At 41.9% G+C, this 17,586-nt stretch overlaps 1 protein-coding gene across 18 annotated transcripts in view; it reads left to right on the top strand.

Moving 5' to 3' along the window:
- Positions 1-17,586, top strand: part of CAMK2B (calcium/calmodulin dependent protein kinase II beta) — a 200,017-nt gene that overhangs the window by 155,993 nt on the left and 26,438 nt on the right. For 13 of the 18 annotated variants that reach the window (XM_035139078.2, XM_035139077.2, XM_035139083.2 and 10 more), the window contains one exon: positions 9,294-9,338. The exons of the other annotated variants lie outside the window; for them this stretch is intronic. In XM_035139078.2, coding sequence (XP_034994969.2) covers positions 9,294-9,338 — 45 coding nt within the window. The remainder of the gene's footprint in view (positions 1-9,293; positions 9,339-17,586) is intronic. 18 annotated transcript variants of the gene reach the window in all.

The following is a 17,586-nucleotide window of genomic DNA, read 5'->3' as shown; positions in this document are numbered from 1 at the left end:
GCAAATTTTAGCTGTTGATTCAGAGCCTGGTTACCAGGGCAAAGAGTATTATCATTTCTGGGCAGAAGCAATAAAAAAAGAGTGTTATTGTAGGTCTTCCACACCTCACCAGCCACCTGAAGTACCCATAGGCCTCTCTGAAATTCCCCTGGGGCCCAAGCAGCCATATCAGTCCCTGGACTGCCACCTGTGGATGTAAACCCCAAACTGCAAAAAACAAACCCTGACTTTTCTTAGGACTGTGTTGAGAAATGTCAAGGACCCACTGGTTGTAGAATCATCATGTTGGATGGTAGGAGCCAAGTATTGGTAACGATATGGAATGTCACACTGCTGGATTGCTATACCAAAAGTTGTTACTGAAATAAGAGATGAGGGCGGAAGGTTCATTATGGAACCCAGTGAAGAAACAAGCATTTTTCTCCTTTAAAAAGGTAAATCGCAATTAAAAAACCCCCATTATGCACCACCCTAAGTTAGAGGGTGACCCTAAGTTAAAGTGGGACCCAGGTGGTGCTGTGGGTTAAACCACTGAGCCTAGGGCTTGCTGATCAGAAGGTCGGCGGTTCGAATCCCTGTGACGGGGTGAGCTCCTGTTGCTCAGTCCCAGCTCCTGCCAACCTAGCAGTTCGAAAGCACATCAAAGTGCAAGTAGATAAATAGGTACCGCTACAGCGGGAAGGTAAACGGCGTTTCCATGTGCTGCTCTGGTTCGCCAGAAGCAGCTTTGTCATGCTGGCCACATGACCTGGAAGCTGTATGCCGGCTCCCTTGGCCAATAACGCGAGATGAGCGCTGCAACCCCAGAGTCGGTCACGACTGGACCTAATGGTCAGGGGTCCATTTACCCTTTACCTTTTAAGTTAGAGTGCTCAGGAAAATTGTAGCAGAATGAATTTTACAAGTAAAGTTAGGAAATCTAAAGATGATTAACAAAATGCCAGCAATGCTGACTTGGGTTTATTAGGAAACCTATAAAACCAACTGCACAATTATTTCTGAGTAGCTAAAGATGCTCCAGTTGGTCCAAGAAATCATTGGACCAAGGACAAGTGTTGTGCCTCTGTACTTCCTTTTCCTTCCTCCTTTCTTTCATCTGCCACGACAGAAAATTTCCAGGGTTTGTTGAACCATAGTTTCCCATTATATCTGAACCAGGAAACTGTAATTTAATTTCTGACTACTGTCTACAAACAAGGATATCAAACCATAAAATCTGGTCTTGGTTTGAGGTTCTTGTTTGTAGACTGATCAAACCACATCTCCTATATCATATCTAACAGGAATATGTGGCTTAACAAACCTCAGAAGCTTTCTATAACCCCATACAAGAGAATAGAAGAGTAAATGAGAGTCTCAAGCATGCAGGCACAATGCTTGTTCTTGGTCCACTATTGTTACATCTGAATTGGGCCAGTGGCTGAAAATAATGCAGACCTGAGTGGCTAGAAGTGGCTTCAGGGCCACTTAAAAACCATTGTGGCTCTGAATATGTTTGATATTTAAATAGCTGAGGGCCAGATTTGAGCATCATATACAGTGGTGCCTCGCTTAACGAATGCCCTGCTTAACGAAATTTCCGCTTAACGAAAGGATTTTTCGAGCGGAGGTTACCTCGCTAGACGAATGCGTTTTACGAAAAATTCGTCTAGCGAATCGCGGTTTCCCATAGGAATGCATTGAAATTCAATTAATGCGTTCCTATGGGCAAAAAAAAAAATCAAAAAAAAATCAATGCATTTCTATGGGATTTGCTAGATGAATTTTTCGCTATAAGAAAAGACCCGTGGAACGAATTAATATCGTCTAGTGAGGCACCACTGTATAAGGAAAAGGAGTGCTTAGACTTGAAGACCTTTCTAACATGGATGGCACTGAGATGTCAAATTCTGTGTGGCCTGAACTATATGACTGAAGCAGGTCCATCCCCCCCAATATAGTGGGGTCATTTTAACCACACCCAGAAGTGAATGCTTCCACTAAGACGGTTAAAATTACCCTCTACATGTGTGAACTGTTTTGCATCCAGGGCTTCCCATGCGGTTATGGCCCCATGTGATTCTGTATCTCAGGGGCACCCACATCATAAAGGTGATATGAGAATTGACTCTTCACATATCACTTTCTCTTTTTAATCTAGACTTCAAAAGTAAAGAATCAAACTTTTTGCTGGTTTCATCCAATTATAAGATCTGTCAAAAGGCAGGTAGGGTTTTAATTCCATATATGTGGGGCTAGCATTCCGCCCCCCCAAAAAAAAAATCTGTGGGAGCTAACTACCCTGAAGTAATCCATCCTTAGAATATGTATATCAAGTCTGTTGTTAAAATGCTTTTATTCCATAGTATAATTCAGAGACATATTCACCAGTGCTGGTAGAACCGTGCTTTTCTCAGCATTTTAACTAACCCTTCCTTCCCTTGTAACCTCTGTTTCCTTAAGCTGCTGAATCCAGGGTAGGTTTCTCATGCTCTAGCCCAATTATTAGACTCCCAAATAGTATATATAGACCGAAAATTATCCATGTCAAATAGTATATATAGACCGAAAATTATCCTTGGCCTGTGGCCTCTTCTACGCATTGATTCCTGATCACCTGTCCCAAGCAGATTAAGGGGTAACAGAACTGCTGAAGAAATTCTTGCAATGCCCATCTCTTTGTCTGTCAGACGAACACTGAATAAGACAGCACAAACTTTTTTAAGGTTAAAGATTGCTAGAAGCAGGAGCGGAGGAGTTCTCCAGAGAGTATCTATTTATAAGAGATCTACTTTAGTCAGAGGTGCTGAGCTAGAATTGTGCATCAACTGTCGGGGACAGGCATAGTGCCAGCAAAACAATTACCGAATGTGCTTTAAAAAGGACATAGAATTAGAATTTTTGTTCTGACAGAATAGTTTTAGCAATTAACCCCAGCTTGGTGTCCTTTTTGCCACACAGAGACCCAACAGAGGGGAGAGCAATTACCCACATTTGCAGTTCTGCCTGTTGGTTGTGTGCATATAAAAGACACAAGGATTTAGAGAAGGAAACGAGGGCGTTCATTCCACCTCCTAGCCCCATCCTGTCCTTTCTTGTGTATCATGTTGTCATACACACACACATAAAAGTAGAGGCAGAACATTTCAACTTGCCATCAATCTGTTTCAGCATCTTGTTGGTATAAGTGCTGCCCAATTGGTTCTGCATAGGTAATCCTCCATAGGGAGTAACAGATTGGCCTGTTAGTCTTTCTGACCTTAACAAATCCTTTCCAAGGGTGGCTTCACATGATCCATTTTTCCAGTATGAGGAGGCATTTTCAGTCAAATAAGCACAGAAACGTGGATCTTGCCAGTCGCACGCTGGGATTATGGTCTCCTTAAAACAGTGTTTCTCAACCTTTTTTGGGCCACGGCACACTTGTTCCATGAAAAAAATCACGAGGCACACCACCATTAAAAAATTTAACTCTGTGCCGCCCTATATTGACTATATAATTATGACTGTAAGAAACACTTGCCAATTGCTGTGTTGGTTGCAATCTCCTGTAATAAGGCTTCACAAGCCACTGATTTCTCTGCCAGCACAATCTTTTGCTCAGCAAGTTTCAGGTTGAGCTCATCCAGCCAGCTTCTTTAAGTTTGTCTAAAACCACCCTCCAGTCGTTTGCACTGACCTTGGGGAAAGAGGAGGAGAAATATTGCTTTCCGGCGGGTTAGTGTTGTATATTGGCGGCCGCCAGGCACGTGACAATGCAAATCGCCCTTCTCGTCGCCGCACTAGTGTGCCGCGGAACAGTGGTTGAGAAACGCTGCCTTAAAACATGCTTTGGCTTAAATCCAACCTAATCTGGGTCACTTTAATGTCACACTGAAAATAACAAATTACTTATTATTCAGTTGCTTCATACTGCTTGACGTTTCTTCAAACAAGTTTTGAAAGATTTGGTCTTAGAATTAACTTGGGTGGCTCTTATGCAGTTCCCAAAACCTGGAAGGACTTGTTTGTGTTTGCTTCCACAAACCTATTGTGTCTATTACATTTGTCTAGCACCAGGATGGAGAATGTGTGATCTCCAAATGTTTTTGGAACTTCAACTCCCATCATCCATTGACCACCTTGGCTGGGGCTGATGGGAGTTGAGAGTCCAGCATTTGAAAGACTTCATGTTCCTCACCACTGCTGTATTGAGCTATATGTATGGAATTTTTTTTTCTATGTGCATATTTGAAATTCTGATAAATCCTCATCAAATACACTCATCAGAAGACTTTTGTTTGTATGGGATCCAACAGCTCATTTGAAATTCAGGCATCCTTAATTTTACCATACAACTTTCTTCAACCAACTTGATGACCATTCTCAAGGCTATCACAGGTTACCCGTCCCATACATTGCCAATGATTGATTAGTTAAATGATTTATTGTGGCTGTGAAATACAGTGGTACCTCGGTTTATGAACACAATTGGTTCCAGAAGTCTGTTCATAAACTGAAGCGTTCATAAACTGAAGCGAACTTTCCCATTGGAAGTAATGGAAAGTGGATTAATCTGTTCCAGACAGTCCGCGAAGTACTTAAACTGAAGCGTTCATAAACTGAAGCGAACTTTCCCATTGAAAGTAATGGAAAGTAGATTAATCCGTTCCAGACGGGTCCACGGAGTACTTAAACTGAAGCGTTCATAAACTGAAGCATGGGTGTAATTGGTTCTGGAAGTCTGTTCATAAACTGAAGCGTTCATAAACTGAAGCGAACTTTCCCATTGAAAGTAATGGAAAGTAGATTAATCCGTTCCAGACGGGTCCACGGAGTACTTAAACTGAAGCGTTCATAAACTGAAGCATGGGTGTAATTGGTTCTGGAAGTCTGTTCATAAACTGAAGCGTTCATAAACTGAAGCGAACTTTCCCATTGAAAGTAATGGAAAATGAATTAATCCGTTCCAGATGGGTCCGCAGCGTTCATAAACCGAAAATTCATAAACTGAGGTGTTCATAAACTGAGGTTCCACTGTATTTCTGAAGTGTAGGTGTTTGTCATTATTGCAATAGCCTATTGTGTTCTCGTGGGCCTTCCAGACTACTGGTAAGTTGCATGGTTATTTTGCTATCATCTTATACAAATTAAAAGAAAATACTATGAACTGAGCGCTATCAGTTATACATACAGGAACCATTCAAAACATTCCAGTTTTGCTACAAATACTGACAAATGAATGACGCGTTGTCATGTAAAGGAGTTAGAATTGTAGGAAAAATTTCTAAATCCTCAGAGGTGATTTGGAGAAGCTTAAAGCTTATTGGGTTGGATCCAGAGCAAGTTGCTTGAACTAAGGAACAGCCGAAATCAGTGGAACTGGTTAGTCATGACTTTGTTAAGTTCCATTGACTTCAGTCAAACCAAGTTTAGCTAACTTAGCCTGGATCCAACCCATTAGATTACATTTTCTTTTGGTCTTCTATACTGGAGGGGATTGCATATCAAACTTGAATTGACTGCTGTCCAAGTTATTCTATCTATCACACAAGATGGTTGCCGATGGGCCTCACCATCATCTTGGCAGCAGCTTATGCTGTAACTTCAAAGACAGAAAGGACAGAGTGGATCATAGGCGGCTGACATACTGAGTCAGACCATTGGACCATCTAGCTCAGTGTTATCTACGCTGATTAGCATTGACCCTCCAGGATTTCAGAGAGGGGTTGCTGCCAGCTCAACCTGGAGATGCTGGGCACTGAGCACAGGACCTTCTGCATGCAAAGCAGATGCTCTGTCACTGAGCTATGGCCCTTCCCCATGCCTGTAATGAAACTAGAAATTGAGTTGTTTCAGAAGCAGATCTAACCAATAGTTGCCGCGAGCTCTATAAAATTGCATGTTTGATTGTATTATTGCTCAAAATGTACGGGGCGCACTGCTCCATGTTAGGAAACTGAGGCTGTTTTCTTATAGCCCATTGAACTCAGCAGGTCTTACTTTTGAGTAGGAATGTACAGGATCGCGCTGTAAGTAGCAGTAAGGTTCCAAGCCCCACCCTGAAAATGTTACCGTTTCAAGTTCCACCAGTAATGTAGTAATGTCATACATCAGGATGTTCCAGGAGCTGTAGAGTTTGTGGTAGCCCTCTTCTGCCAAGTGAGTATATATTGGGATAAATGGATTCATTGCAGCCATGCCTCCCTACTGCGTTCAGGATATCGGCAGTGAGCACTCAGCCCTCAAATAATTGTCTGTTTGCTATACACTAAATATTGTCAAATGCCATATTACCTACCTTCTCTAGGCAACATGCAATTTTCCAGTAGTGTAATGTGAATTTCCACTGTGTAAAAAACACGTAGATGAGCCCTTGTAATGGAATAGCAAAGTTTTGTTGACTTTTTCAGGCATTATCCTTATGGTATAGCCAGCTCTCTATGGCTGTTCTATTATATGATACGGCCCTGTTCAGATTGCAGAGTGCATCTATCTTTTCTAGCTTCCTTTCTTATTCCTTCCTTTTAAGCATTTTATTGCTGTTGCATCCCACTTAGTTGCTTTTATCGGTTTAAAAGAGGCATTTTGAAATCTTTTAGTTACATTATAAACTCTTACTTCCAGCGAGAATGGAACATGCAATTGCTAGTCTGGTATATTTCCTCTCAAACAGTGCCAAACATTTCCCCTCCTTGCATTGGAAGTTGAAATGTTTTCTAAAACTGGTACTGAATTTGTCCCATTCAAACATGTTATTTGCTTGCTATTAAGAAGTCCAGAAAATAACCTAAAGCCTGATGGGACATTCTTTTCCCACCATGCAAAGTCCCCAGAAGTTAATGTCGGTTTGGGAAAGATTGTTAAGTTATTTAGGCACAGTGGGGCAACAGCAGTAAGCTACAGCTTCCTTCTGTAACAGTGCCAAAAGAACAAATATTTGCACCTCCAGAGAAACAGGGTTGAAAAACTGTGCTTTTGAAATTACGAAATGGATGTCTTTTCCAGTCCGATTCACCAATTGTCCATTGAGAGAAATCTTGGCTCTGCTGAAGGAACAAAGGGCCAAACTCAATGACTTCAATAGTCAGAGCCCCTTGTGGAGCTGTGAATTTTAGGAAGTAGCTGGTGAATGCTCCCTTTCAAAGTGTGCTGCTGGGGTGAGAAAAGGAGAAAAGCAAGTTTGGATCTTGAAAAGAAATGTGGGGCTTATGTTGCCTCCATTCAGTCCCATTTACCCACAGCAGAAATTCTCACCCACCGTTCCAGCCTCTTCAGATGAGAACTGACTTTGGGCAGCAAACATTCAACTTAGCTTTGTTTCATCCCCCACAAAGCCAATAATGACTTCTTGCTTTGGTTGCCAATACCAGCTTGCCTCCAGAATGGGTAACGCTAGTTACCATGGCTATGGGTCCCTTCATGTATATAGAACCTGCCCTTTTGCAGACCAATCAGCTTCACCTGTGATGAGCTGCAGTCTCTAGCCTTCCAACACAAGTCACAAAAATAGAGTCCCATTGACTTTTCTCCAAGATAATGATTCGTATTCTGTCTGCAGCACTAGCCACTTTGCAGGACCCAGATTTTAGGTGTCAGCCAAGGGGAAGGCGCTCCACTTAAGATCATATGAAGAGCACTGCTTGATCAGGCCAAAAGCCCAACTAGTTCAGCACTCTTGTTTTCATAGTGGCCAACCAGATGCCATGGGAAGCCCTTGAGCAGGGCCTGACCTTGACGGCTCTCTCCCCACTTGTGATTTCCTGCAACTGATATTTCAGAGGCATCCTGCCTTCAACAGTGGAGGAAAAACAGTGGAACTTCAGAATAATCTGGAAAAGTGTGAACTGTAATGAGTTTTTTTAAGAGATTGCTTCTTGCTAATAAATGATTCCATTTAAAACTGTTCCTATTATGGCAACTTTAAAAAATATGAGTGCTTCAAAATTGATTAATGAAATAATTAATGACCTAATCAAGCTACTTTTGTACGTTTTTGAAGAATAAGGAAGCTGCTCTAGCAGATCACATTTTTAGTCGATCTAGTTCAGTATTGGTTCACTTTTCTTCTCTAGCTACTCAAGGGACTCAGCTACATTCATAAAGATAAAGCACTTTATAGACGTTATAACACTGTGACACCAGATGGCACTGTGGAGTCCTGCCTTTCACCAATGGGATTTCCCTGTAGGAAGTTTACAGCGCGTTTAACTGAATCACTTTCTTGATGTGTCTAGATTTAGCCAAGGTATAAAAGCCTTGACTTTTTTTCTTGCATCTGATCACCTGCTCCTAGCAAATCAGGCAAAAATAATATAATGTAATAGTCTCGCTCATTTAATACTTAAAAAAAAAAACCACCCCAAAATATTCACTCCAGCTGACACAGACCTAAAAAGGCTCATTTAAAAAAATCATTGTGGTGCATTTTTTTGTGGCTCACCTCATAGGACCTTCTTCCAGGTAAGTACATGGTCAGGTTTCCCACCACCACATTGATGCAAAAGGTAAGCATTCAGTGATGAAGATTATTAGCATTTTGCAGGGCGATATTAGTTGCACTAGGAGTGCTCTTCAGAACCCAGTCCCTTTTGTGAAATCCTTCTGCCGTGTTCTGCACGGAGCTGCTATGGGAGAAAGGTATAAGCCAGTGGATCCTTCTAGAGGAAGTGTCTCTGAATGGGATAGACTTTCATTCTTAATGAAAAATTCTCTTCAGGACTAGGGGATGTGGTCAAAGGGCCTTCTCCTCCTCTTTTGCTTTTCTTTTTCTTCTTCCCCATGATCTCAGGTGGAGCCTGTATTGAGATGTTAACTGCCATGGTATGGATTGACCACACTTCCTTGGGGAGCTCATTCCTGCCATTTTCTCTTCTCCTTGGCGCTCCCCATCATTTTCCCTATTGCAATGGTTTCTTTGGCTTGCAGAAAGGTTGAATGTAAACGTCAGCTTCCACTCTCCATTTCCAAGGGGCTCGCAACAATCTTGCCATGGGGGTTGAATATGATTTTTGGTTTCATTCATGAAAAATCCTGTTTCGATTCTTCTGTCCCTGATTTACTCTGCCACTTTCTGTTTGTTAATCATTTGCCTTTTGCTGAACTAATTACCTTTTGCTTTTTTCCCTTCCATTCTGTTTCCCCTCCCTGCTCTCATGTGGGTCTTGGTCTTTTTTTTCACCCTCTTCCCTTTTATTCACATTTTTACTGCCATTTTCTGCTCCATTTCTTCCCCCTTCTCTTCCAATTACCACCTTTTTTTCTTCTTTATCTCTTCTTTCATTTCTTTTATCTTCTTCGTTTTGTTCTTTGGTTCATCCTTTCTTCCTCTGTAGGAACCTCAAACCACCGTTATCCATAACCCAGTGGACGGCATTAAGGTACTGCTGCCTGTCTTTCCTTCTCCTCAGTTTGCCCTTTTGTAATCTTGGATAAAAATTGACTTTCTGCTCCTTGCAGTGCTGTGTATTTTCACCTCTGGGGACAGACTGTAGGCTCAGGTTTGCACCTCTTGTCTGTTTCAGTATGCCTGAAACCACATAAGATAGAACCCAATCCACTTGCCTCCTATGGTAGACATTTGTTTAAATGGTTGCTCTTTGGAGTTTATTGGGAAACATGTTCCAGATAAATCTGAAGGAAGCCAGATAAATCTGAAGTGGAGCTGCTCAACTGAGCTTTTCCTTGAGGCCTAGTCTTCATGAATGAGTCAATGTATGCCCAAGAAGATAGAACTAGTTCTCTGGGAGCTGTGTTTTACCTCATTTACCTCCCTTCTTTCTCATGCACCAGTCTGAATCCAGCCATGTCATTGAGATTGATGGCACAGCTCTAGTTTGAAAAGATTTTGCCTCTTCGGAGAATCATAAAGGTTAGGCTCTCCGCCTCTTCTGGTGGAAGGCTCCTCCGGTGCTTTTTAGGCACAGAGATAGAATGAATCAGATATTCTGGGTTGTAGCCAAAAGCTACAAAGTGGGGGAATGCTACTTGCCTCAATTGCCATCTGCAATGATGCGTGTTTTGGTGTGGTTATCCTTAGCACCTGGGCTGTTTGTTCTGGGTGTTAGGATGGGGGGGGGGAAGCCTCTACTCTGACCCCAGAGGAGCTAACCAGAGGGCAGCAATCTTGAGCTCCTTCATTCTGAAGTGAAAGAACGCAGCCAGGCAGACCAAAAAGGCCCAATCCAAGAACTCGGATTGGCTGAGGAACGACATAATTACTCCATGCCACAATCATCCATTGCTCGGACACAGCCCTCGCCTCCACCCAAACCTGCATTTTCTTACCCATTCTCTGCCACAGGGATTTAATTTCTTATCATCATTGTTATGCTTCCTCTTCAAGCCCATTCACTCAATGCATCTGGCGCAGCCATTAAATGGAGCTTGGGGAAGGCGACCAGAGTTTTCAAAAAACACTTAAGACCGGGTAGAGGCCAGGCAAACAAATTGTAGAAACAATTGTGCCCTCCTCTCTTTTTCCATCTTCTGGATAGTGTATTTCCTGCTTTAGGTGTATATAGTGAAATCTGAATAATGCTGGTAATCTGTTTTGAAAAAGTAAAATGTAACCTATGCATTGATGTCAGAAAATAAGAGCTGTATGTATTTGGTTAAAGGTCATGGGGCATAGCTGTCAAGTGCTCCCCTTTTTTTTAAGGGAAATTCCCTTATGCTAAATAGGCTTCCTTGCGAGAAAAGGGAAAAATTGACAGCTATGTCATGGGGACCCTATGCTGAACTATGATTGGATCCTGCAGCTGTCTTCTGATTGGGCACAAACCCTTCTTCTGCTACTATATTGACTCTTGTTTATAGAGAGCCTGTCAAGCTTCTTTGCATGCTTCAAATGTGTTGTCATTACCTGCTTACATTGAGATCACTGATCCTTTTGTCAGGGAGAGAACAGCTGTCTTCTAAGTTTAAGGAAACTTTTAAATCATATTTGAGCCGTCTCCAGACTGTAAATCTACTGTTTTTATCATAGCTTCAGAGATTCCCCCGAAATGTGACCTATAAGAGAATAATTTTCCCCCTTTGCTGTTTTTGGTGTTTTTCAACAATTGAACAGAATTAGCATACCACATAAATGGGAAAATCCTACCTCCTATACCCCCCCCCCACTCTATAGTCCCATAAACCAGCCAGTAGTGCTAAAAAAGAAGCTATAGTTCTGACAATAAACACAAGCAAGAGCTTGTTCATTTTTAGTTGGAAAATTGGAACCCTCTTTATACATAAAAAAATAAGGAAAACACAACCCTACCATTTTTATACTTTCTCACCTTTTGAGTTCTAAATGTATAATACATGCTGCTTTTGAAAATTGGGGAAAGAATTTGAAGAGTTCTTCTTTTTTATGCTGGCACCTTTTGTGCCAGAGGTGTTGCTGAAATTATTCTGACCTTCAGGTAGACAAAAAGAAAAGAAAAGAAAGCAGTAGCCAAACTTCTTAGGAACAAAGACAGCTTATCTCCCCATGTGATATGTGGCTCTTTTTTTTTAAAAAAAAAGAGAGAAATAAGAATATAGTTGGAAATATAGGAAACTGTCTTGCACTGTGTCAGATTCCTGGTCTATTTAGTTCACTATCACTGACTGGCAGTGACTCTCCAGGGTTTCAGACAGGAATCTTCCCCAGTCTTACCTGGAGATGTCAGGGATTGACCCTGGAACCCTTTACAGGCCAAGTATGTGTTTTACCATTGAAGTATGGTCGTTCTCCCAGAACATACTTTCCTATAAATTTTTAATGAGCCTTACCATACAACTAAGTATACATTAGAGCAGTGTTTCCCAACCTTGTGCCTCCAGATGTTTTTGGCCTACAACTCCCATGATCCCTAGCTAGCAGGACCAGTGGTCAGGAATGATGGGAATTGTAGTCTGAAAACAGCTGGAGGCACAAGGTTGGGAAACACTGCATTAGAGCACATACTTGAACCCTTTTTCAGCAGGTAATTTTGATGAGTTTTTTTGGTTTTCTAATGCTGTGTCTCCCTGGTAAGGCAAGGAATTGTGCATCTATCCTGGCCAATAAATAAAATCTATGGCATTTGCTTCCAAGTGTGAGATCACTACCTCAGTCCATAGATACCAGTGTGCAGCAGGTTATATGTGTTGTAAACCAGAGAAGCAAAGCAGCTAGTAAGCCTGATCTTTATTGAACTGTTGCAACAGGGTGCTCCCCCCACACGCAGGAGAGAGGAGGAGGACCCAGAACAAAGGTGTGCCTGCCCTTATATAGACATTTTGAAATTCCCTGCCCTGGAGCTCAAGATCATACAGTGGTACCTCGGGTTATAAACGCTTCAGGTTACAAACTCCGCTAACCCAGAACTTTGCTTCAGGATGAGAACAGAAATCATGCTCTGGCGGCGTGGCGGCAGCAGGAGGCCCCATTAGCCATAGCTGCCAAGTTATCCCTTTTTCAAAGGGATTTTCCCTTATGCTGAATAGGCTTCCTCGCGAGAAAAGGGAAAACTTGGCAGCTATGCCCATTAGCTAAAGTGGTGCTTCAGGTTAAGAACAGTTTCAGGTTAAGAACGGACCTCCAGAATGAATTAAGTTCTTAACCAGAGGTACCACTGTACATACATCACAGAAGGGGTGTAGCCCAAGACCGCCCCCCAGATACATCATACCTACATCACAGAAAAGGCGGTCTACAACAGAAATTTGAATGTTGTTGTTTTTCCTGTCTGCCAGGTTATCTGATAATGCCTGAACTAATTGCCTTTCCTGGTAGTCTGGCCTTTTCTTTGAGATGGTAATTACTTAATTCCTGAGACAATAGAAAGGTTTCCTCACCCCCTCCCTCCTTGCAGAGAAATGTTTGGTCAGTTTGGGAGTCAAAATGGTTTCAGGACTGCCTTCCTGTACTGTTTTCAGTCACTGGTTTATATATTTATGTGCGTGTTTGCCTTGTACATTTATGAACATTTATTATATATCTAAGACCTTAAAAGTCTTATAACAATTCCCCCCTTTGGGGCTATATTTTTTTTCTAAAAAAATTTTTTGCCCCACAAATATTAACCTGGTATGTTGGAAATGGATGCCTTTGTGTAAACCTGAAAAGTCTTGCATGTCAGGCCCCTTAAGGCTATTTGCAAGTGTAGCACTGCACGTAGCTAGACATAGGATATCACATAAAAATAACACATGTTGCATTTTGTTACTAAATTACTTGTGGTATTCTAGCACCTTGGGAGAAACATTTTCTCAATAGTTGCCTATGCTTTACATTTAGTAGGAAGGTCCACCAATGACTGGAAAATGCAGTTTGTTTTGTTTCTGTCTTTTTGTGTTCTCAGGTGTCAAAGTTAGTTCTCTGGTCTCACCTTCAACATACCCACAGCAACAACTCCTGGTGAATCCCCTTAGGGCTTTCTTTTTGACCATGTTGCCTTGTCCCTGGCATAAGTTTGGACATGTCGTGAGAGATATATCTTTGCCTTTGCCTTTCTATGGGGTTACTATTATTGCCGTTGGTATTGCACTCTAGGAAAGTTGCTCAGTTGTTCTAAGGGGGACCAGAGAAAGTTCATTGCACCTGGGATACATGCCCAATCAGAACTGAGCCTAATTAGAATTTATATAGCCCCATTGTTCTCAACTTTCCAAACCAATCTGTTAAAAAAACATTCTTAAAAAGGGCACTTGTCCAAATTAGTCAATTTAACTCTCTCGGGCATCCCCAAACTACGGCCCTCCAGATGTTTTGGCCTACAACTCCCATGATCCCTAGCTAACAGGACCAGTGGTCGGGGAAGATGGGAATTGTAGCCCAAAACATCTGGAGGGCCAAAGTTTGGGGGTGCTAAGGGATCATTCCTGCTAAATCAAGGCATATATTCCTTCATGTATCTGGTGTTTCATGGATCCTGAAGCTTCTTTGTAAAACGAGTTAAAGCAATATAAAAATGTGTAGAGAAGGTTGGCACACTGCAGAGTGCCAGGTGGGACAAAGAAATGTGGTCATAAATTGATCTAATCTAAACATTGGACTGATCTATTAGAAATCATTACATGCATCAGAATCCTCCATTGGGGTGTAAGCAATAATACACTATACAATAACAATACATTAAACATAAAAACAATTACACACAAAAATTGCAGGGCCCCCCCTTTGTGGAAATAACATATACTGTCAGACATAATTAAATGTTTCTGCGTAATATCACACAACATAAAACCTAATTATATATCAGTTGCATATCTTGAGGCCAATTCTTGCTGCTTTTACATATCTTTTCAATCCTAGGTCACAGAGTCTTGAGGTCAAAAAGAGAGTGAATGTCCTTCCAATTCAACTTTCCCCCCTTTGTCAGTCCCCCACCCCCCGTCAGTCTATGTTCTTTGGAAAGAGATTGCTGTGGCCACTTTGAAAACTCTGGTGTCTGTTGTTGTTGCAGGTAATAAATAGTCTTGTGGTCACAAGGAATTGGGCTGAGGGTTTTCCATCATTGGGTCTGCATTAACATCTGTAGAAGGGATATCCTGTAAGGGGACAGAGTTTTGGGGACTTAAAAACACAGTTAGAGAATATCCTTGAGTTTTCTTGGGAAGCTGCAAACAAACAAACAAATCTTAGAGTTAAGCATTTTATTCATTTCAATATTATTATCACCTTTTCATATAATTACTGCTGTTATTTTCTCCTCAGTCTATTTAATTTACTTCACTTAGTTTGACTGTGGAAGAAACGAAGGGACAAAACCTTTGTTAATTTGGACACAATTGACAAGTTATTAAACATTTTCCTTATGTGGTTTGAGTCTTCTTAGAGGTTCACATGGCTCTCTCACACAAAAATTTTTGAAGCAAGTTTGCATTTTTTAGACGGCACATTTAAGATAAGCAGCTGCTGGATGTTACCTAAGGCCAATTTAAACACAGGAAAAACGTTTCTTAAACACAAATTGAAGAGGTCTGTCAGAGTCCGGGCGGGAAGTAAGCACAAACCGGGCTTCTTTCCCATCAGGAGCCTGTGGGTTCATTTCTTTTGATTGAGGTGCACCCATTTTAAGAATTTTTTAAAAATAGCGCTGGCCTGGGTTTATACTGCAGTCGGGGTATTCTCCCCACTTTTTCAGGAAACACAATAAATAACCCACAGTAAACTCAATCTGGGCAACTCCGAGGGATTAGTACTGTGACACACAGCCGTTCGTCTGGTCTGACTTACTAGGCTGGTACAGCTGTTGGCCTTCCTGGCTACTAAGCTAACAGTGCGGTTCAGCGATTTCCTACCCCCCCCCCTTTGGTCATTCAACAGCCAGGGAGCCCACAGCAACCTCCTGTCTTTTATAAGCTAAACTCAGGGTTCCTTACTGGACGCTTGCACAGTGCAATGCCAGATTGGAACCTTGGAAACAAAAGGTGGGAAATGAACAAACGCCCTTGCCTTCTCTGGCTCACAGGTCATCTCCAACAAGGATCGCCATGGCAGAGGTGTGGCTGCATTTGGGAAATATAGTACAGTACAGGAAGTGAAACTAGAATTTCAAGAAACTAGAATTTGAAGGAAAGAAACCCACATGACCCTTCTCTGGGCAAACTCCTACGGATTTGGGTCTGTGGGTGAGAGGAGAGGAAAAGGGAGGGAGAAGGTTTAATTTTTTGAAAGAGAGAAAATGGAAGTTTTGGTTTTGGTTGCTGTGGGTTTAGAGAACCCAACCCACTACCCGTGTTTCCTACTTACACTCACTTCCGCATGCGCTGTTCCTGGCGATCCCAGGATCTCTTGACTGGTTGTTTGTGCAGGGATTTCTGCATATTCATCCATGCAAGAGATTATCAGAACTACTCATCCCTGTCCACCTACAGAAAAGGTGGCATAAGTTTAGAAGGCCAGAGTTCAAAGAATTTGAGAAACACTGTGGCATCATAAATAAATTTAATAAATAATAATAATAAGCAATTTGTGAAAATGCACCACGAGGCACACACAAACTAAGAGCATAAGAAGAGTCCAGGTGGATCAGACTCTAAAGCCCATTTAGTCCAGCCTCTTGTTTCCTAGGGTGGCTGATCAGCTCCCTCAAGGAAGCCAACAGGCTTCTCCCACTATGGCTTTCCAGCAACTGGTACACATAAGTGCGCTCTTTCTGAACCTATTGCATATAGCTATCATGTGGGCCATTGATTAACTTGCCTTCCATGGATTTGTCTGATCTCTTGTGAGAGCCATCTAAGCTCATGTTTTGTGTGTCCTAGGCCAACCCCAACATCTCTCACCATCAAAGGAACACAAGTGAACAGCAGAGAACCTACACAAGCAATGCTGACAAACCCCCCCCCCACTTATTAAGCAAAATAAAAACATTGTCACCCCACCCACACCCCATCTACTTTCCTTCCCCCTCCTCACCAATGTCTCAACAAATGAAACTGATTTGTAAAAATGTTAAGAGAGACATTGCACATATCTTTGTAAGCCAAGAAAACCAATAATAATAATAATAATAATAATAATAATAATAATAATAATAATAACCAGATAAGTGAATTGTCTAAGATCCAGAGGTGTTAAATGCACTTGTCTGGATGGTTTTGCCGCCTCTTTCCCCTTGCCAGAAGTGTCTTTGAATTTCTTGACCCTTTCTGCAAAGTTTGATGTGTTGTAATTTATTTCAATAATTATAAGGAATATGCAAAGCAGTTTGCTTTCGGAAACAGCAGCAGAGAAGCAAGGGCAGCAGAGATCAGGACAACTTGTGTTTAAACTTCATACACAGCCTACAAAATTGAGTTAGACTATATCCCATAAGAGTAGGACCATTTAAAGCAGACAATAGCATTTCCTGATGCTCCTCAAGAGAATTGATTTAAGTCATTTTATTTTTCTTCCTTGGTGACAGCACCAGTGTGATTCCTCAAGCGCTGGCTGTTTACTTGTCCAAATTCTTTTTCATTCATAGGCTTGAGGAATTTTAAATGATTCGGCGAGATTTCCCTCCAGGAGGTTATAGTGTGACCTCCTACAGGGAAAGTGGGCTTGCAGTCCTGACCCCTGGGCAGCGGTAGCAGCCAGCTATCTACATCGCAAAACGCTGCCACCAAATGGCACGAGTTAACAGAAAAAAACGAGCCCTGAAGTCTCCAGAATCCAGCAATCGGGTTCCAGTGTTGAAAGCCATACCAGAGGTAGCAAATCTGATTCCAGCTCCTCCTCTTACATAGAATAGCATTCTCCCTCCCTCTCCCTCACCCCCTTCAGTTTTGCATAGAGACCTTTCTCAGCTGGCATGACTCTTGGGGCTGATTGTATGCACCTTGAATGGAGCCCCCTAGTTTTACTTATTTACTCTATTCTTATCCTGCTTTCCAGACAATGACTGTCTTCCACAGTAGCTCATATCAACACACACACTAGAAAGATCAGACACACACAAAAAGGGGAGAGAGAGGAAAAAGAAGGAGATCTTCAAGGCAGGAACAAAGTGCTGGGTTATAAACAGGCATTTTTATCCAGTTTGGCCCAGGTTGGTCTTGTTGGTGGCTCTTGTGTGAATAGCAATTGGTGGCTCTTGTTCCATTGGCCAATAGATGGAGCCAGAGGGTTCTTTCCCTTTGCTTCTCAGGTCTCCAGGCCAGAGGGAGTTGGAGCAGAGTATTCTT

This window comes from Zootoca vivipara, chromosome 15 (assembly GCF_963506605.1).
Source record: "Zootoca vivipara chromosome 15, rZooViv1.1, whole genome shotgun sequence".
Taxonomy (NCBI): domain Eukaryota; kingdom Metazoa; phylum Chordata; class Lepidosauria; order Squamata; family Lacertidae; genus Zootoca; species Zootoca vivipara.
The sequence above is the reverse complement of the archived record's forward strand: the minus strand, read 5'-3'. Positions and strand labels throughout refer to the sequence as shown.